The sequence below is a fragment of the Durio zibethinus genome, chromosome 10 (genome assembly GCF_047325235.1).
Source record: "Durio zibethinus cultivar Kanyao isolate XHJ-2024 chromosome 10, ASM4732523v1, whole genome shotgun sequence".
Taxonomy (NCBI): Eukaryota; Viridiplantae; Streptophyta; class Magnoliopsida; order Malvales; family Malvaceae; genus Durio; species Durio zibethinus.
Genome location: NC_143171.1, coordinates 2,422,963 through 2,445,676, shown reverse-complemented (window position 1 = coordinate 2,445,676; position 22,714 = coordinate 2,422,963). Strand labels below are relative to the sequence as shown.

The window sequence follows — 22,714 nt, the reverse complement described above, 5'->3', positions numbered from 1 at the left end:
ATCTTATTTTATTTTTAACAAACTAGTTAATTTTTATTTACTATTTTATAACAAAAAAAGAAAAATTTTTATTGTATTAAAAACTTTTTATAAATATTCTAATACATTGATAAAATTTAAAAAAAATATTTTCACCTAGATATTTGGTATGTATTGCTACTTGGAGTACCTTTAAATCCCATCATCAAGTAAAAATTTGATTTTCCTATATTTTTACTTTTTTAATTATTTTTATTAGTTATTTTTTTGTTATTTTCCTTTCTTTTTTTTTAAAAAATTTTCAAAGGTTAGAAACCATTTATTATTATTGTTATTATTAGTATTACAATCATTAATAATTTTTTATAAGGTTTATTTCAAATTTTAACAAAATTACAAAAAATTCTAGTTATATATTTTATTTATTTTTCATTTTTTCTAAACATTATTATAAAAACAACAAAAATTTATTCTAATAAATTTAAATATTTTAACACACATAAATATTAATGATAAAATTTAAAATAACAAAAATAATATTAAAAAAATAATTCAAAAATATTTTTTTTACTTGAATCGAATCGTTGAATGTCAGTCTGGCCAGTTTTGTTGAATTAGTCAATGATCAAAATGGAAAAGGGGTTATCGGGTCATTGTGCATATCCCGAGTCGAATGCGGATCTTCAAAAGTTAAAATGATGCCGTTTTACTTTTTATTTTTTTTTCCTTACCGTAAACGACATCATTTTGTTGTTTTCTTTTTTCAGCATTATAAAATGCCCAAAAAAATTTTTTATTTCATTTTTTTGTCCTTTTCTTTCTCTAAAAGAGATAACTTATCTATCTAAAAAACAAAGTAGCGTCCAAAAACCCCAAACCTAGAATTTGGTGTCGGTGTGCTATGTAGTCTATTGGTCATCGTTGTTGGCTGTCAAAAAAATTCCAAAAAAACCTCAAAATCTTCACTTCAACCCACTTAACACAGATACGAGCTTATAAAAATTTTATAAGAAATAACTACAAACAATGCAAATCAAGTCTAAAAAATTCGGCTAAAATAATTTTTGTGTAATTTTTTTGTTTTTGTGTTTGGTGTTGAGATCCCCTTTTTCAAAGGTTGTGGTTTCTTGGCTTGTGTTTGTTTGATTGATTTGGGTTTTGAGTTTTTTTTTTTTAATTCGAAGAAATATTTTTTTTTTGAATTTAGGTTTTTCATTTTTCAATATTTTTTTTCGTGGATCTTTTATTTTTATTTCTTGTAAAAAAATAATTCTATTTATAAAGCTTTTTGAGTAATCGAAATCAATATTATTAAGTTGGATAAAAATGTCGGATAGCTATGATGGTAGTACTTTTAATGCATTTAATACACGATGACTCTTGACAAAAAAAGTAGAAAAAAAAAAGATAATAATAATAATAATAATAATAATAATAATAATAATAATAATACAGTGTTTACAACTTTTTAAAGGTAAGACTCGTCAATCATGCTTGTTTATTCAAAGGACATGAGTGGGATCTGTCACTGAAGAGCCATCCACCACTAGATTGCTGTGTGGTAATGTGAATACCATGTACATAGGGTGGCCATTCTCAGTCGAAAAGTACATGTAAAATAACGTGGTCTCAGCTAACTCGATCTGCTAGGTTTGCTAGCCCCTCCAGAGAGAGGGAAAGCCAACGCCCACCTATCTCCCAATTTCCATTTCTCTGAGGCAATGATTTAGCCATGTTTTGCCTCTTAGAGATGATGATAATAGGTAAGTATATAGAAAGTTTATTAATTAAGAAAATGATTATAAATTTTTATCTTCTTTATAAATAAAGCCTTAGGTTCTTGGATTAGGAGGTATATCATTCAAGTTTTGCTTTCTCCCTTTTTCTTCATCTTTTTCCTTTGAATCATTGTGCGGGTAGAAATTAATTTCATTGTGGTCCATAGGCATAGGTAAATATATAGATTTCGCTTTCATATAAAGACCCCACCTTGTTTAAAGAAACACCATGATAATTATCACATGAATGGATTCCTATTTTGTTATTGTTTTCTTCCTTTTTAAGCTCACCAACTATCAACAATCGCTCTATCAATCTATCTAAACCTTTCTAATTGTAAATATGGTCAATTAGTGCATGGTTGAAAGTTCCTTATCTTCAAATTAACTTCATCAAAAACCTTGAAAATTCTAATAAATTATAGAAATAGTAGAGTAAATAGCAACAAAGTCTTTAAACTTTGAGCCACACATAACACTTTGGTCTCTATAATGGTTACTTGTAAGTCATTATGCATCTAATATTTCAACAAAAATTCATTCTTTCAATATTTCTGTTAATTCCACCTGTAAACATTTGTTGATGACATGCATGATGTGTTAAAAACTTGAATATTTGGATTTTTATTTTATTATTTTTCTAGAACAGTATTACATGCACTCATTTCACATTCTCACTTCTTAATCTAGTGACTTAATTGAAAAGAGCTAAAATTGTTTTGGGCTATAATAGAATTTTGAAAACTTGTATGTGAATTTTGAAAGTTACTAAAATTGTTATGAGCTCAAACACATAGTGCAAATGAAAATTTAAGGTCATGCTTATTAGAATTATAGACAGAAAATTTATTTCATTAAAATATTAAAAATATAAAGATTAACAAGTGATTTTTGAAAGTACAAGGATTAAATTGATATTCATCTAAAAATTTAGAGATAATAAATACTATTTATTACATACAATATAACAATAACACTAGTTATGAATTATAATGATGCTAATTAATTAAATAGTATGAGCGGATTCTTGCCAAAAAAAAAAAAAGTATCAGCAGTTCCATCATGCTAGCCATTGTTAAGAACAAAGCTATTTTAAAGCTTAATACATAGTAATTAGTAACAATACAAGTTTATCGAAAACCAAGTAATTAATTTTGGAAAAAAATAATCTTGACATAGTAAGTTTTAATTTATTTATGTTGGTTGTTTTAGAAGAGTGTAGAATCTAAAATGAGAATTATTTTTTATTTTTTGCTTTTAAATGCTTGCATGTTAAGAAACAAAGGTCAATTATCAAGAATATTTGGTAGCATGGTGGGGGTATCACAAGAAATTATTTAATCAGTAACCAAAATTTTTTTGAATAACTTAACAATATTGTAAAATATGTCTTTTATTCAACATAAAAAGTCTGCAATAGGTTATTATCAACTATATTTTCTAACTTGGGAGATAACCCTCCTTGTCTCACAGGTTCGTACCTTATTTAATTTATGATGTGAACTTGATTCCTCTAAAATGAAATCTAAAGCTCCAAGTGTCCAGTTCAGTTGATGATAATGTAAGGGAAAAACAACTAAAACTTTACTAACTTCTAGCATCCAGCTAGCTAGAGTCAACTTAGGTCCAAATCAATCAAATTCTCATAGAAAATACAAACCATCTTGAACTATTGGCATTTCAAGGACACTGGGGAATCCAGAAAATTCAATGCTTTTGATAGATTTAACTATTTGTATATTTATATTATATAAAATATTAAAATTTATATATTTATATTATATTTTATATAAAAATTATATATTATATATTATATTAATATAAAATATAAAATATATATTTAATTTTATTAAATTTATATATAATAATTATTAAAATTTTAATTTTTATTATTTTTATATTTTATTTTCATATTAAATTTATATTATATAATTATATTAAATTTTAAATCGTTAAATTAAACATTTAATTAGATTACAAAAGTTAATAATTGATTGATTTAATTAATTAAAATTTATTTTTTTCAATAAAAAAATTTAAGTTCGAATCTGGTTAGAAATAGCTTGTTAGGGTTATCTCTGATTTTTAGTAATCTATCTTAAATTATTAAGTATAATATATTAAATAACTTATTTATATTAAATTTTTTTTTTAAAAAAAAGAAATAGTATTTTCTAGCATAAATGAATTGAAACAAGTGATTTTTTCATGAAATTTGGTGGTTGGTACACGTCCCAATATAAAAAATTTTCTGGACCCATTCTCAAGAAAAAAGATTGATATGTTTTTACTTTAAATGATTTTGTCCCTCAAAACAAAAGACTACACAAATTTTATTAACGTTTTCACATGGAAAGACGTTGGATCCTTAATGTTACTGTCTAATCAGAAAGAACAAAAGCCAGACAGCTCCAAAACACAGGTCAAGAAAGCTCAGCAGTTGATTACTTTTCCTGTAACTCGATGGATTGGTAAAAATGCATCGAATGTAACAGTGATTCTACCTCAACGAAAATCACTCACTTTTCAATTCAATTAAAATTTTATAATAAATAAATATTATATATAAATTTTTTTTCCTGATTTTAGTGGAATTTTATATGAAGACTCGTGATGATTTGTATGAAGAAAATACGATAATTTCTCAACTATGGTGCCTAAAATTATTTGCCAACATCAATTTCTATAGGCCCATTTGGTTTCTTGTTTGATTTGGGGCAACTGAAAAGTTGTGCTGGCCCGTTTGCCCCATCCAAAGATCAAGCTTTCCTTAACGCTGAACCTAAGGTCCGACCCATTTTTTAAATGGGTCTAATTTTTTTTTTAATCTAAATTTGTTTAATGAATTTAATATTTTCGTCTAAAATTTCCGCATATTGACAGATTCTTGGACTTGAGCGGGTAGCTTATCCTTGGATAGATTTACATTTGTAGTAGCTTTTAGCTAAATGTATTATTTTTTTATTAAATTTGATTACAATAGTGCATTAAATGAAAAAAATATTATTAACATAAAATTTTAATTAACCACAAACACTATAAACATCTATTAAAAATACCTTTTATTTTTTTTAAGAAAACAAAACACATCACTGGTTAAATATGATAAATTTAACATTATACCAAACTTTTTTTTTTATTATAAATTATTAGAATTTGAACCCTTATAATTAAAATTAAAAGTCCAACATTTTATTAACAAATCAAATAACTGTTAGCATCAAATCATTTTTTCATATATTTGAATAGTCACCTCCAATGATTTAGCAACTACTTCAGAGTCAAAAACCTAACACCAACCATAGCTGACATTTTCCACAAAATTATACAAGGCCGGCCCCTGAATGGGCCGGTCAAAGGCAAGACCTTAGGATGGAGAATTAAAAATAAGTCTATATTATAACCAAAAATATTCAAATTCCCACATGATTTTTGACTTTCTCATGGATTAATTTCTTCATTTACTAGAAATTAAATTTTAGGTAAGTTTTGTAGTACTAAATTTGACCACCTACAACCAAGAACTTCTGCTTTCCTGCCATGGCAATGTGGATTATGCGTCGGCTTAATCAATATAATATATGACAATTACAGATAAAGCTGCTAAGGAATATAAAATAATAATCTAATTTATATTGGTTAATATTGTTCGGATGAATCTTTTTTGGAGAATAAAATATAAATGGGTGAAGAGTTTTAAAGAATTTATTAACAGGTTGGCCGGCAAAGGCAAAAGTTCGTGCAGCTTTGCTGCAAGTTTCCATTTTAAGATGAGTTTTCTTGTTTATAATTTTTCATGAATCAACAAATATATTTTTCAAAATAATTTGTTACGATCTCTACATAAATTCTTTTTCTATTAAATGGTAAAACGTTCTTAAATTTTGTTTAATACATCTTTTCTTTAATCTGATCCATATATAAGTCTCTTTTGTCATCATCACTTTCTAACACAATCTCCTTTTTTTTTTTTTGTTATAATATTTGAGTAATTCCTCTTGATTAATTCTCACACATAATGATAGATTATAGAACCCATTTTGTAATAAATAATGAATTTTTTTAATAATATAATTATGTAACATAATATAATAAAAATAATATATATAATAAAAATAATATATAACGTGAAATAAGTGTTTCATAATAGTTTTTTTTTTTCTTGTCGTGTATCAAATTTGAAAAGGCAAAAGGAAACTTAGGTTCAAAGAATCTGATTCTATATTAAATATAGATGGGGTGTGATGACCAGATGCAAGCATGGAACCTTGGTAGCACCTTGAAAGCAAAGACAAGACGACCTAACAAAGCCAAGGACGGCTACCTAACGACAAAACTGCATTCAACGCTCTCTCTTCCACCTAAAATCCTAAAGAAAAAACGATAAAGAAACTACAGGTGTTTCTATATAAATAAATCAGCTGACTTTAACGACCTTCAGCTCAATCGAATATCTTCATTCAGAGCTTACTCATACCTCAATCTTGTCTTTCGTTTCTGAAACAGCCATCAGCAGGTTCGGGGGCCATCCCTGCACATTTGGCAGGAATCGACGGATTTGCCTTGATTAGACTGCAGCACGTTCATATGGAGATTTCCATGCAAATGAATATCAATTTGAGCAAAATGGTTTCAACAACATCAAAATTCGGGTTCAAGCAAAAGCCTTATAATAACAAGGTTCAAGCTATATCATGTAGGGCTGATAATTTAGCCATGCAAAGAGGAAAGAGCAACTTTTATGAAGTTCTTTCTCTTGATTCTGAGAATGTAGGTTTAGCTGAAATAAAGAAGGCTTATAGAAGAATGGTTCTTCAATACCACCCCGATGTTTGCCCTCCTTCAGCCAAAGAAGAATCCACAAAGCGATTTCTTGAGCTTCAAATGGCTTACGAGACACTTTCGGATCCAGTTTCTCGTAAAATGTATGATTATGACTTGGGTTTGGTTGATCCAATTGGGTATGGAGTTTGGAATTGTTTGATGGAGGAAAGAAGATCAAAATTTCCCAGAGACGCTTGGGAAAAACAAGTCGATGGACTGAAGAAACGATCTCATGTTAGAATGCAGAGGATGAAAAATAGGTCGCGGCAGAGATAATTAAAGATGAATTTGGTTTTTTTTTTTTTATAATAATTTTTGTATTAATTATTTTTTTTCATATATATTAATTTTCTTCTTTTGTGGAAATATCCTTCTTTTTTTGTTTTCATACAATTGACAATTAAGAAATTAAGGGTTTGTGTTAATTAATTCACCACGTGGGCGGCATATTATATTATAGAAAGAGTTTACATTTAATGCACTATTAATGAATTACATAATATTATATTATATAAAAAAATAATTTTTAAATATTTTATATATTAAATATTTATGTTTTTAAAATTTTAAAATTAATTTTTAACAAAATATTATTATATAATTTACTGACAATATATAATATTTATATATTAATAATATATATATCAAATAATGCTAAATACTATATATATATATTTATATATATATATATATATATATATATATATATATATATATAAGAGCAGCATATTGGTAAGAAAAGACTAATCCAATTCCCCGTTTCCCTTCAATCTTTTTAACTTTCTTAAAAGGATGGAACTATTCATATGGGTCATGGATTATTTCTTAAATTGGCAGGCCAAGTTATATATTATGCAATTATATTATTTAAAAAATAATTATTTATTATACATCACTTATGATAATTAAATGATAAGTATTTATTTTAATAGATTAATTAATTATTTTATAATAAATAATTAATTTATCTAATAATATGATTATATGACATGATTTAAATGAAAGGAATATATGTTAACGTAACATAATTGTTTCATACAATCATTTCTCATGAACAAGATATACCATTAGAATAAAAAAATCTAAAAATATGAAATTACCTTTTAATTTGTTATAATATTTAAAAATAAATCTCAATTAAAAATTTAATATATATGATTTTAGACTATTTTTTATATATGAAATTATCACAAACTGAATCATTATTATTAAAACTAAGAATTTAACATTTTATTAATATATAATATATCAACTTTGGATCACTTTTAGGCTCCAAAATAATTCTCTTATTTAATGAATCTTTTGCTCTCCTCAGGAATTCCAATCTCAAAATTTCAAGTTTGAGATCGGAGCTCTTGATTTCTAATTATAGTCTTGATGACAAAGAGTTCCCAACCAAATAATTATCAAATAATAAAACCAATGGTAAAAGGCTAAGTTTGTGCCAAGTTGCCTAAAACAAGGCTGACAATAAAAATCCTTAATTTGGGCGTAATTGTATCAATTCTCTAACTTGAAAGCTTGTGAGCTTGCTTATCCTTAAAGTGATCTTCATTTCTTGTATTCGTCGCCATAGTCGACAAAAACTCTAGCAACAAGAAGCAAATGTAACAAAATGTAATAAATTCTTAGAAGAAAGCTTCATCTGTCTCTTTTTCTTTCATTCCAATCAAAATTGTGGGTCTTATTTGAAAAAAAAAAAAGTATAATGTGTTTTAGTATAGGATACAAGATCAAGAAGGGAAAGCAAGTTCGAACGAAGGAAAATGAGGGAGATGATGAGGAAAGCAAAGGCTTGTTATTGAAAGAAATTGAGAGATGGAAGAGGAAGAAAGAGATATCCAATAGAGAAGATGCAGCCTTGTCGACTTCGGCCATTACTCCTGCCGATTCCAACCATTGATTCTTCATCAAATGTGAGTGTGTTTCCTTTCAATTTTATTTCATGTGTGAAGAAGATAATACCTAAAAACGCTTCTTCTTAATTATCAAGACAAAGACGAGCTCATGGAAGAGTATAAAGAGATGCATGGACTTGGTGGAAATCCCATTAAAACCCTCTATAGAAAAGCTGTAATTAAAGAGATGTGGTTATGTTCAAATCACCTAAAGTTCTCCTTAGCAAAATGTCTACGTTGCTTTAATTAACATATACATGTGCACAACTATCTTTTAGGGTTGAAATTTCTATCTATATATTGTGTTCTATTGGCTAAACCATAAATATATAAATAAATAAATAAATAAATAAATAAATATATATATATATATATATATAATGAAGATACTAATCCTTTCAATTTGTTTATGTTTCATTAACTTTTTAGTCTTTCTACTCATAAATTAACACTCTTTTTGACAAAAAATCTTATGAGTGATTGATTTCGCATTGCATTGGGTGAGGAAACATCGCGCCTAATTGAATGAACTAGATAAAAGAGAGATGCACTTGATTAAGTGTATGCAATTTCTTGTTTAAAAAACTAGATTTTGATCTCTTCTTTTTTTTTTTTTTTTCCCAAATCAAAAGAAAAGAAACTCAGATGGATTTAATAACATTTAAGTATCATAATAAATTACTAATTAATTTTTGAATCAATTGACATATTATGGGAATTGACGCTTGATAATATAAATTCAAGAAAATTTATGTGCCTAATGTCTTCTACAATCTAATAAATAGTAAGATAAAAAAGATTTTAAAGTATAAATTAGGAACTTAAAAAATATATATATATATATATCTTAATATGTTGGAGAAGATAATGATTATGGTTTCATTTGAGATTACGATGGTTAGAGGTCCAAATAAATTTTTTAAAAAAAAGTAAAAAATAAAAATATTTAATATAAAAGGTTTTTTTTTTATGAGAATAATAGTTCATATATATTTTTTGGTACTATGAATGTTAATCTCATATCTCATAGTGGTAAAGGCCAAAAAAACTTTCTAGGATGTGTGACAACTATATTAGAGTGCAAAATTCAAACCCATGAAAAAAAAAAAAAAAAAAAGAGATTGAAAATCGAAAAAATAGACGTGGGTCTAAATGCCCATGTCATTTACCAATACGAACCACAATTGGGCTTCAAAAAGCCCAAATGGATTATATTTTAATTTCATTGTCTAATTGGGCCAGACATTAGCAATGGGCCTAGCAAAAAATCCAAGACGTGTGGCTTTCATTTATTTATTTATTTTCAGTACCTAATTTTGCCAATATCCATGATTCTTAAGAGTGATTTGTCTTTGTAGTTGGCAATCTTAATTTCAAAACAACCATGATTCTTAATTTTTTGTCCTCATATTTCTAAATGCTAAACATTTTAATTATTGATTAAAAATAACAAAATGGCAGTGATTTGTTATTGATAATCTTAACACCAAACAACAATGATTCCTAATTTTGGTCCTCATATTTCTAATTGTAAACAAATTAAATATTTTTATTCCTATTCGATTATATTTATATTTATATTTATATATATGAATTTGGATTTTGACCCTTGGTGGGAATGAGAAGCAAGCACCATTTTTAATGAAGGAATAAAACAAAGGAGCATTGCCCTTTCACAACCAAGATCATGCTGGTGTTGTCACTTGATAATAATAATAATGATGATGGTAAAAGTTACCCGCAAATGATTTTAATGAACAAAACACTAATGTTAATAATTAATAATTAATTAATTTATGGGCATCCTCTTTTAATTTCGATCGCCAATTTGTTTGTTGAGCAAAGGAATAATTGACTTTTGAAAATATAAAATATATCAGCCACTAGTGTTGTTCACTAAAAATGCTAGTTGTATGCGAACATTATTTTATGAGTTTATATTTGATACATTATTATTATATAAATTTTATATACTATTAATAAATCAGATGATATTATCTTATTAATAAATATTAATTTTTAAAATAAATATACAAAAATTAATATTTTTTTAAAAATTTATTTATTAATGAGATGTCATAATCTAATTCATTTTATTAATAGGATAGCATCATTCAATTCATTGATAATGTATAAAATTTATATACTGACAGTATATCAAATATAAATTCATATTTCATCAATAGTCGAAAAATAAAGTTATGTTCATAGTTCAAAGCTATGACTATGTATCATAACTCTTTTTTATCGAAATTTTTTTAATATTTAAATTTGTTAAGATTTAAATTTTGAGCATTAAAATAAAAAAAATTAAGATAAAAATGAAAAAGTATTTAGTCTTTAATATGATTAAATTAAATATTTTTTTCCTTTATCTTTTTATATCTTAATTAACGAACAAAGCGTTCACATTGTATCTCCTTTTCAAAGTAACAAGACGAAAGAGAGGCCCTTTAGAGTACTAGCGCATCACTACGAAGAAATCAAATTTGTGTTTTAGAACTAATTACCTTTGGAATTGGTATCTTTCAGTCATGAGCTTTTTGGAATGTCCTCAGTATATATATTCCATTGCATTCGCATCTTTGGCAAATATATATATATTCTTGCGCTTTTCGCTTGCAAATGTAACGCTGCAAACGCTGCAAACCCTGCGAATGGTAATGCTTGTTGCTTCGGATCTTCAGGTGGTCCGGAATGAAATTTTAGATAGAAAATGGATGTGTTAAATACATATTTGGCCCTAAATTTTTAAATTTTGATTATATTGGTACTTAAAGAATTTTTTTTCACATTAGTACTTAAATTTTAATTCCGTAAGTCAATTTATTCAAAAAATTAATTCCGTTAAAAAAATTGACATGTTTTAAATGGTCAATTAAATAACACCGACTTTCAACAAAATTTCATGTCCTTAGTTGTATTTTTTTTCACGTCATAACATGTTGGTCACATCAAATATATAAAAAAAATTAATACTTTTACTTTTAACCAAAAAAAAAAAAACTAACTTCTCTGAAAGTTTAAAAAAAAGAAAAAGAAAAAATAATCGATAGAAATTAAAGGGATTATAATGTGGGTATTTAGGATTTGAAATCGTATGACTTTTTTTAGGTATTTAGCGAAACTGCTTTAATCTTTTTGTTTCTTTCTTTGATCCTTTTTAAATGACAGAGAGTAAATCTAACTCAAGTTTAAAATCAACAAATCATTCAAGAAAATTTTTTTGTCATTGTCGACTAAAGGCTCCAATTTGCACTTTCACCATTCCATGAAATAGAGGGAAAAAATTTAATGGCTACCTAAAATAAAAAGAGGTACTTAACAATATTAGACATTGAATTGGATTTTGAGTTTGGGTTAATATTGAAATTTGCCTCCTCTAAAATTTACAGTCAAATATCCTAACTTCTGAATCAATTTCTCATTTTATGAGTTGATTTTATGTTTTCACTTTCAAACCTTTAACCTACACTGTCACTAATCTAAACCCCCAATTTCAAAGACCCATAAATTGCTCTAAATACAAAATCTCCTAATCGATTACATTTTTTGAAATGGTAGCCCTAAACACAAAACCTCCAATTGATTATATTTTTTGAATCGATTATCCTAAATGTCACACTCCAATCACATAAAAACCTTAATCAATTGAACTTTCTTTTTCAAAGAAAGCAACTTCTTGAAAAATTTTTTATCTCAATTAAAAAATAAGTTTTAAATTTTTTTTTTTTTGTTTTATGGTTGATATCTGATGTGGATTTTGAATCACATGAAAAAAAATCGAATTGAAAACGTGAAATTTTTGTTGACAGCTAGTGTTATTTGATTGGCCATTTAAAACATATCAATTTTTTTTTTCTAAAAGAGTTAAATTTTGGGATAAACTGAGTTACTGAATCAAAGTTCAGGTATCAATCTGATAAAAAATTTCTTTATGTATCAATATGACCAAAATTTAAAAGTTCAAGGATCAAATATGTATTTAACCAAAAAAAAAGATATATCAAGAAGGGGTTAGCTAGCTCAATTGGTAAGGAAGGAGCTTCTGTTCGTTTGGAATAAAATTATGAATGCATCATATTCATATGAATATGTGCACCATAATGCCCTTGGTCTTAAAGGATGATTCTTTCTTTAGTAGAACCCTAGCTAAGAATAGTACTTTTTAATCTTTACATAAAAGGCTAAATTGCTTCTTTCTATGCAAATCATTTAACAATCAAATTGTGAGGACTGTAGACACCAATTTTGGTTCGGGCTTGATTGAGCCCGTTCCACTCCAAACCCTGTTGGGCCCATTCTAGTTTGGGCCCAATTGAGCCCATCATGGTCCGAGCTTAACTAAACCCATTTTGATTTAGACCTGACTAGGCCCATTTCGGGTAAACCTGTGTAGGCCGAGCCCATTAAGGCCTATTTTGGGTCCAAGTAGGTGCTTATTATTATTATTATTAATTTTTTTTCATTTTTTTCTTCTGTTTCCTTTTCTGCTCAATCCAAATGTGAATTAGGATCACAATATTTTTTGGATCAACACAGAATCAAATTGGTTGCGAAAATTCTGGAATTAAAGTCTCATACAGAATGCAATCCTAGAAATTAAGCATGGGATTGATTCTACCAATTTTTTGAATTTGATCCTAGGCTGCCTATAAATTGAACTGTTCCTAACACTAAAAGACACACATAGAGAAAAAGGGGAAAACCTATGAGAAATTGTTAGGGAAGTTCTGGGGAAATTTTGGCAGTAAGGGTTCTGGGATTCAAAGATAGGGATTTTCTGGTTTAATTTGGAATTCTGGGTGCGATTTTGAGTTTCTGAAGATGGGTTTGAGGTTGTAAGAAGTCTAGGAAGGGTTAGGATTATCTGAGAATTTTTCTAGATTTATTTTGGATTTTTCTAGGTTTTCTTGGGTTTCTAAAAAAATTTAAATTTTTCGGTTGAATTTTTCGACGAAGGTTAAAGTTTTTGGTCGGTGCCGACGAAGTTTCTAGATACTAGTGGGTTTTTCAGCTTTCGGTTGAATTTTTTGGCTAAGTTTCCAGAAATTGGTGGAATTTTCAATTTTCGGTAGAGATTTTGGAGAGAGGTCAGATGAATTTTTTTGTAAAGAGAGGAGGGACTCTGGGCTTTTGAGAAAAAATACTGAAAGATAACTTTTATACTGCTCCAAAACAACTCTGTTTCGCCAAGCTAGGATCCGCACGTCGACCAAAGATCCGCGCATTAATTTGTGTCCCAATCCAATTCGACCCGATTTTAGGTTTTCTTTTTTCTATTTTCTTTTTATTTTTTGATTTTGATTTTATTTATTTTACCCATATTTTATATTCTTTTTTTTAAAGGAAAAAGGAAACGAAAATTTTCTAAAAAAAGAGTAAAAAAGGTTCAAAAAAAGAAAAAAAAAGCAAATAAAAAAATAAATAAAGGAAAAATGTATAAAAAAAGAAAAAAAAGAAAAAAAAGAAGTATAAAATTTAATACATGGTAAACAGCAATAATTCAAGGCTTGGATAATTTGAAATCGAAACTAGTACCATCAATAGATAGGTGTTGTGAGGGTGCTACAATATTCTCCAAGTGTAATCGACTTTCGAATCTAACCTCTGTTTTGCAGACTATCTTCAATCAGGTGGTCAATCACACTTAAAAAAAAAGATTAATGATGACTCCCTTTCATTCCAAGTTTAGCGGTAGGTCCATGAATCTATACGTTATGACAGCTTGGCGGCTCTGTTGGGGACATTGAAAGTCAAGCCAGTAAAAGATTTCTTATTGTCCAAGCCTTGTCTAATAAATCTGAAATTACTTTTTGTCATTGCTTATATCTACTTTATTATATTTTTATTTGTTTGCTCTATTATTCAATATCTGTATTTTGCCTAAATATATGTTTATTATATCTATCATTCACTTGCATGTGCATAACATAAGCCCTCCACTCAGGCTCAACTTTTAGGAGGGAGTGAAGTACCTATGCCCTCGTGAGATTTCATGTCTCCGTATAGGCCTGTGAAATACTCTCACTCAGATTGAACTCTTTTTGTTTGAAGCCTGTAATTGGTGAAGATTTGGTGTCTTACTAGTCTGTAATGGACCATGATATAAGGAACAATTTAGGGACCTCTTAAAAGTGGCCTAAACCACATGTAATTGACTTTAGAAGCCCAACCATAGATAGAGCCTTATTTTCTCTGTCATTTATAGATAATCCAAAATTTTACTTCATGCTGTTATATTTTCCTTGTATTTTTTTGAAATGACTAACTCTTTTGTCTTCTCTTATTTCTTTTTGCACCCATTCATGAATATGTTCGTAGATTGCATAGTATTTTTATCCTGAAATTATTTTAACAAAAGTCTTCATGGATTCTATAGAACGTTAGGTTTACACCTTATCTATGCTGTTCAAATGTGATTATTCCCTAGAGGTGAAGTTCGAATAAGAGAAGAGACAACTGACAAAAAGAGATTATTTGCCACCTAGCCATGTCTCCACATTATCAAGAGAAATCCACTTACTCCTTAAGCATAATGACTTGAAAAGCTTATCGGACATATGAAGTGGCATGACCCCTTCAAAGCAGGAGGCCTTCTGTGAAAAGTTTAGACATATAGCGTATCTGTTATCCATAGAAGTTGACTACTTACTGATTAAGGTAATGATGCAATTTTGGGATCGCTCCTACCAGTGTTTTATCTTTAATGAGGTTGATATGATACCAATAATTGAGAAGTACTCAACTCTGATGGGTGTGCATCTATTGTATCCAGATAGAACATACATGAAGAAATATAAATCAAGGAGTCACATAAAGCTAAGTCAAATGTTAGGGGTGGTAAAAGAGACTATAGATTCTTATATTTAGGAGAAATGTGATCACAAAGGTATTTTGTGAGGGGTTTTTTGAGATTTTATTATCAAGCATCCGGACGATGACTAGGGAATGAGTGGATTTGCTCTAGCCATATATGGGTTGGTCATCTTTGTTAAGGTCTTAAGGCACATTAAAATAAAAATGATGGATCTATTTGAGCAAATTGAAAGAGGTTGTAATCCTTCACCTGTTATCTTGGTAGAAACTATCAAATCTTTGAGTTTTTGTAGGCAGATAGACAAAGCATGTTTCATAAGTTGCATACCTTTATTGTATGTATGGATAAAGAGCTATTTTGAATGCAAGAAAAGTGTCTTCACCAAACTTTATCTTTGCACCCAAAATCGAATTAGAGAATTCTATCAGAGCACTTGACCGAAGGTAAGAACTCAAAAAGAGTGGAAATCTTTGCTACAAGGACTCACAGTTAGTCAGGTAAGATGGTTGGCTCTATGGATGGATAGAGAACCTATGTTATACCAATATAGAGATGAGATAGGGATCCAACTGTTAGGTCTATAGAGGTTAACAAGTTATGCTCCGTTAATAGTAAGGAGACAGTATGGGGCTGAATAGTTTGTTCTTATAACCCACAAGCTCGGCTAGTTTGATTGCTCATATGGGGATCCTAGAACCTTTCAAAAGATTGATAGCATGATTAAAGCTTGGAAGAAGCCCAAGAGAGTAAGCCCAAGGCTATTCACTGATCGAGTTACTTAGAGGTATTTGGTTTAGAGAAATAAGAGAAGTCAAGAGATTGTATTTGGGCCTTGAGATCATCTCTTACTAGTGGATCAAGAGTCTGATAAAAAGCTTTCAGAGTTAGAGCATGAGATGAAAAAAGAGAAACTAAGATGAGAGGTCCTGAAGCTATAGGAAAAAAAAGATCAATGGCAGAACAAAACAAAAAAACTCGAAGTTCAAGCCCATAGAATCTCCAAAGAGTATAATAAGGCCTAAAAAATTGTTAGAGAGCGGGATAATGCCTTAAAAAAGTTGAAGGAGTTACAACATGAGCATAAGAGGTTGCGTATACAGTACAAGCCAAAAAAATAAATAATATTGAGTTGGCTCATGAAAATAAAGAGTTAAAATTGAGCGCAACCACATAGAAAATGCTTTCATAGAGGTTGAGCAAAAGAATTAATGGTTTTCGGATCCCACCCTGACTCTGACATGAAAATTGAAAGAACAAAAAAATCATGTTAGGACCCTTATGAAACAGCACAAAAAATTATCCCATTAGGTATGGTGCGACAAAAAAGAAAAGTTAGGAAAACAAAGATATATAGAACATCTTACTGCTCAGATAGGCAAAGTTGTAATCTAAATAGGCAAAATGGCAGAAAAGGCTGAGACTCTGAGGGTGTTGATCACACTAGTAGGAGAGCATAGCCAGAAACTATTGAACTTCATTGAGGAAGCTAAAGACCAGTATGAGCAAGTTAGATAATTTTATAGAGGAACAATGTTATGTTTGATGTAAATAGACTTCTGTGGAATAAATGGGAATTTTTTTTTAAAATCTTTTTCAAGGGGTAAATATTTTTACTTTCTATCTTCTTTCATTTGCATTATATTCATGCATTCATTATCATAGCATTGAATCTTTAATTGTGGTACTAAGGTGCAAGAATAGCTTCTCATCCATAGAGCACTCGAGCTCGAGCTAGAAGGATAAAAATAGATAATACAAGTTGTTTTGAAAAAATAAAGAAAGCCTATGAAGCATTAGAGAGAAAGTTGAGCCAAATTCTAAAGGCCTTGGAAAAGATAAATAAGGGAAATCTGTGGAAAAAGATACTTCATAGGAAGCTACTAATTTAGCATATCTTCCAGGCTTCGGCCCATCGTAACATCAAAGCACATCGTTCTTTCAGCCTCAACAGGCAGCTCTTCCAAAGTACAATTATCCAAGAATGACCTATGCACCAGGTCTTGAGAATGTCCAAAGCTATGATAACACTATCTTTGCTAAGAAAATAGCTAAGCCTATTCAACTTCTTACCACAGATGAGATAAACGAAAAGGAAAAGCCACTGGCCGTTATGCCCTTAAAAGATTCTAAAACTGATCAAGCCATGACTAGACTTGAAAAAAGACTCAGGGTCATAGAAGGAATAGACTTATATGGATCCATGGATGTAGTGAGACTTTGCTTAGTACCAGATGTAGTGATATACCAAAATTTAAAGTGCCAGAGTTTAAAAGTATAATGGTACCAAATGTCTTGTCACACATATTACTATGTACTATCGTAAAATGGCTATACATGTCAGTAATGAAAAATTACTCATGCATGTATTTCAAGATAGTTTAACTAGGTCTACGATAAGATGGTATGTCCAATTAGATGGGACTCATATCAAGATATGAAAAGATCTGACCAGATCTTTTATTAACTAGTACAGGCACATCATTGACATGGCTTTTGATCGTATCTTCCTACAAGCAATGGAAAAAAAGATGTCTGAGTCATTCAATAAAGACCTTTTTGTTATTCATCTTGTAAAATTTTCTTTACTCTTACTTGCATCTTCTGCATAAGCTCTTTGTTTCAAAGCTCATACGTGCATATCTGAGTGGATAGCTGGCTTTTGTGGCCTGAGTTGCCTTTTGTTGCTAGCGTTTCAGAACAGCACAACGGTTTTAAGCACCAGAAACATGGAAACTTATGAAGAAAATTCTTGTATCTGTCAAGATAAGTCTTATAATCATGACTTGCTTATAGATCCTAAGTATGAATCTAGTAATATTAGCATAAGTAGAACTGTAAATGGTTTAATAAATTTAACTTCTTCTTTCTTTCATAAACTTTTTGTAAAAATTGATAATATAGAAGATAAAATAGATATGCTTGTAAAAAAAATAGACCAAAAGCAAGTTCCCCCTGAAACATCTAGTGATTTTGGACCACTTTACTATGGCAATATTATGATGAACGATGACAAACCCTTATCTTCTACCTCTGTAAAGGCGAAACAAGAACAACTTGATTTCGACTCTTATAAATATATTATTGAAAATTTTAAATTAAAAATGGAGCATTGTAATGATCCGCAACAACGGATTGATTACCTTAATGCTATAGAGACTCTTTATGAAGAACATAAAGACCTCTTTCTTAAATACAAATATCATTATATGCTCAACTATGATACAACTAGTATCAGTAGTGAAGAGGCTAGTGATATTGTAGAAGATAATTTTGAAATTCTTGCTACTAACCCAGTAGTCAAGGATGAACCACTTTCATCCGATGAAACCACATCTGATGAAGAAGCTAGTTCTGATGATCAAACAGATACAGAACCAATAAAAATTCCAACCACTCAAACAGAGGCGAGTGGGAAAAGAAAAGCTGAAGCAATATCTAACCCAGATATTGATGATATAAGGTAATTTCTAGATTTATTAGATCCTAATTTAATGAATCAATATCTTCCTCATTTTAAGGAAAAATATGCTCACCTAAACAATGATGAGATCAAAGATGAGATTAAACAAACTTCTGATTCTGACCAAACAAGTCAGGTTCAGCAAGAAATCCCTTTTATTGATTCGTTAAACAAACGAACGGTTTCTCAAGGAGGTACATATTTGACTTAACAAAAGTCCCTCTTCAAAACTATGGAAAAACCATAGATGATTGGGCACAATCTATGTCTATTGTAGTCACAAATTACAAGGATACATGGGGATGAGAACGATTCCTCAACTATTTCTGTGGCACATGGCAAGGTGATGTCCTACAATTCCTTAAGAAATGGGAAACAACAACCCTCAGAGAAAAGCAGAAATCCTCTCTGTTAGCTGTCGATAATATCCCTCAACTTTTGAAAGATTTAACCCAAATCTTGAAAAATGAGTTTTGCGGTAGTACAGAATCCCTGGATCCTACTCAAGAAGCTCAATTTATTTTATCAAAATTAAAATTATGTGATATAAAGTTTTTAGATGAATTTTCTAAAAAATATCTTTCTGAATATCAAAAATTGGATGAAAAACATTCCAACTTTTGGTTACAACAATATTTTCTTAAACTTCTCTCACCATATGATGAATTAAGTTCTCAAAATTACCCTGTTTACCTTGAGTTAAAACTCAAAACTGTTCATACTGTAAATCCCAGTATAAAACTATATGATACTCTTGGATGTAGAATACACTACGTTCAAACCCAGGTAACAGAATACTGTTTGAAGCAAAAAGCTACAAAACAGGTAAAATCCAAACTTTCGTATAAACAATGTACAAAGGTTTTGGAAAATGAATTTGAATTTGGTTGCAACAAACCATCTTTTTCAAAGAAAACTCGTTTTAAGAAAAAACGAAAATATTTTTGGAAAAAATGAAAACCTACAACTTTTAAACCTAAAAAAGGTAAATTTGTTGTTAAAAAGAAGAAAAAACCATCTTCTAAAACAACTTGTAAATGTTTTCTTTGTGATCAAGAAGGTCACTATGCAAACGCTTGTCCTAACAAAGGAAAAAGTGGGAAGAAAATGATCAAAAAACTTGATGAAAGTTTTCTTCAAATTTGTTTTGCTGAAGAATTATCTGATGAAGAAATTTATTATGAAGTTTTCTCTGAAATTGATTATAGTTCTTCTGATGATGAATCTCATTTTATTTTTATGATGAATACTGAATCTAACATAGATAATGTTTCAGTTTCCTCTTCTACAGGTACAACCACTACCAACGAAGAAGATATGGTAAAACTCAAGAATATTATGAGAAAAACTCATTTTTTTCTGATGAAAAAATTAAAAAATTACAACTCATCAAACCAGATGAGATTTACAAGACAAGTTGGTTTAAAAAATTCCAACCTTGGTCTAAACGCCATATAGAAAAACTATCTGGTGATACTGTCGCTACTGACACTAAACAAGGCTCAGTAGAAATTTCTCTTTTTACAAAAAAAAATACATAATTTTCTTTCTAAATATCCAAAGGTCAAATACAACCATATCGAAATGATTTTGATCACCATTAAACCACTATTTTTATCCATAAAGGATATTCCCATAATAGCTGTTTTAATGGACCATCGTTTTCAAAACCCTGCTAATGTTGTAATCGGAGGAATCCAATCCAATTTAGCAGCAGAAGTAGTTTTATTTAAAGTTAAACCAAACTATTTTATTTCTATTTTTGATGAAAACATTGAAAAATGTTTATGTCTTCGAATCAAAATACTCAATTCTGATTTCGAATGCACATCGCATAATCTTTCAATCAACTGGTCAGCGGTTTATGAATTTACAAATACTACTAATACCTCTATCAAACCGATAGATTCTAATATTATTGAAAATTTTGAACCAAACTCTTTTGATTCAGAAATTAAACCTAGATTAGTAAATCTCGCAGACTTATTAATCCCAAAAGGATGGTGTCTCGAAGATCTTACTAATACTTCTGAAAAATAAAAAGTTCCAAGTTTAGAATTTTTCTCATCCGAAAAAAATCTTTACTTTAAAAATCCAAATGAATCAACCAGTTTTAATCCAAACCTGGTTTTACCCCCAGTAAATGTTTTTGAACATCAAACAGATGATGATAATGAGAGTATAACTAGTAATCAATCTTTTAGTACTCCATATCGAAGTTTTTTTTCAGGATTTCATGGTAACAACAGTACAAAAACCCTACGACGAGCAAATAGTATGCGCCAATCAGGTAATACAGAATCTACTCAAATTCTTATTTTTGTCGGAGATAATCCATCTCAACAAGGTACAGTAAATAATCAAACCCATTATCATTCTGTTAACTCTGTAATTAACTCACATACTTCTTCTTCTAGAAAACCTAGACATGAAGATATAAAAATGTTTCATTCTATAAATAATTTTCGCATCTCTAAAGAAATAATATCTTTTGCTAACAAAGTAAGATATTATACTTATGTTGAAGGTTATTTTTATTTTCAAAGCTATAAACACTATAGTTTGAATATTTTGATTGACACAGGAGCAACAATCTCTAGCTGTTGACCTAATGCTTTGCCATCAACCAAATGGCAACCTATGAAGCATCCTATAATAATAGTCGATATCGATGGTAAAGAAACCATTGTTAACCTGAAGGCAAAAAATATACCTATTGCCTTAAACGATATAAAATTCGTTATACCTAAAATATTATGTTTTTCCAATATGCATGGAGACATGTTATTAGGAAATAATTTCATACATAAATATTTACCCTTTTCAATTTTTTCTGATTATCTTGTTTTTACTATTGACAAAAAATCAATAGATGTTCCTTTATTATCCAAGCATAATCATGTTTGTGATAATGGTTTTCAACCAGAAATAACACATATTTCTGAACTTAAAGCTATTAATGAAAAACATTGGCTTTTTAGAATTTTGCAGGAAAACTTCAGTGAAGACCCATTGAAGCTTTGGAAGCGCAGTCCAAGATACTGTGAACTTACTCTACAATATCCAAAAGAGATTATTCGAGTAAAACCCATGATCTATACCAAATAGGATATAGATGAATTTGAAGTTTAAATTTCAGAATTGCTCAACAAAGGTCTGATAAAACCTACTACCAGTCCACATTCTAGTCCAGCATTTTTGGTAAAAAACCATTTTAAGATTAAACGAGGTAAACCCCGTATGGTTATTAATTACAAGAAATTAAACCAAAATCTTGTTTTTGATGGCTATTTTATCCCTCGAAAAAATGTTTTAATTAATTTAGCAAAAAATGCTAAATATTTTTCTAAATTTGATTGTAAGTCAGGTTTTTGGCAAATCATGCACAATGAAACCTCTAAACCTCTTACTGCTTTTAGTGCACCAGCAGGCCATTACCAATGGACTGTTATGCCTTTTGGTCTATGCAACGCCCTTCAAATATTTTAGCGTTGGATTGATAATATTTTCAGCAAACATAAACAATTTTGCTGTGTATATATTGATGATATTTTGATATTTTCTAATACTTTAGATGAGCACAAGAAACACCTGAATCTCACTGCTTAAGAATTTATTTTACACGGTATTATTTTACGTCCCAAAAAGGTTGAACTTGAAAAAATTGAAATTGAATTTCTTAGTCTTAATCTTTCTGCCAACGGACTAACCCTGCAGGATCACATTATTTCCAAGATTAGAGACTTTCCAGAAAACTTAGAAAATGTCAAACAGCTACAGCAGCTGTTAGGTATACTTAATTATGGCAGGTAATTTTTCAAAAACCTTTCCAAAAAGGAAAGCTATCTTTTGCGTAAATTACATAAAGATAATGATTTTGTCTGGACACCTAACGATTTTGATCTTGTCAAACAGATCAAATCAGATTTAATCACTATACCTAAGGTCTATCTAC

The 22,714-nt window shown here is 29.2% G+C and overlaps 1 protein-coding gene across 1 annotated transcript; it reads left to right on the top strand.

The window, feature by feature from the left end:
* The first annotated feature begins 6,064 nt into the window (after nt 1–6,064).
* On the top strand, nt 6,065–6,933 carry LOC111292770 (chaperone protein dnaJ 20, chloroplastic-like). Its single transcript, XM_022885333.2, has one exon. The coding sequence runs from the start codon at nt 6,345–6,347 to the stop codon at nt 6,855–6,857; it is 513 nt and encodes a 170-aa protein (XP_022741068.2). The 5' UTR covers nt 6,065–6,344; the 3' UTR covers nt 6,858–6,933.
* The last annotated feature ends 15,781 nt before the right edge of the window (nt 6,934–22,714 follow it).

Coding starts and splice junctions, on each gene's coding strand:
- LOC111292770 (XM_022885333.2), top strand. CDS start 6,345: ATGGAGATTTCCATGCAAATGAATATCAATTTGAGCAAAATGGTTTCA.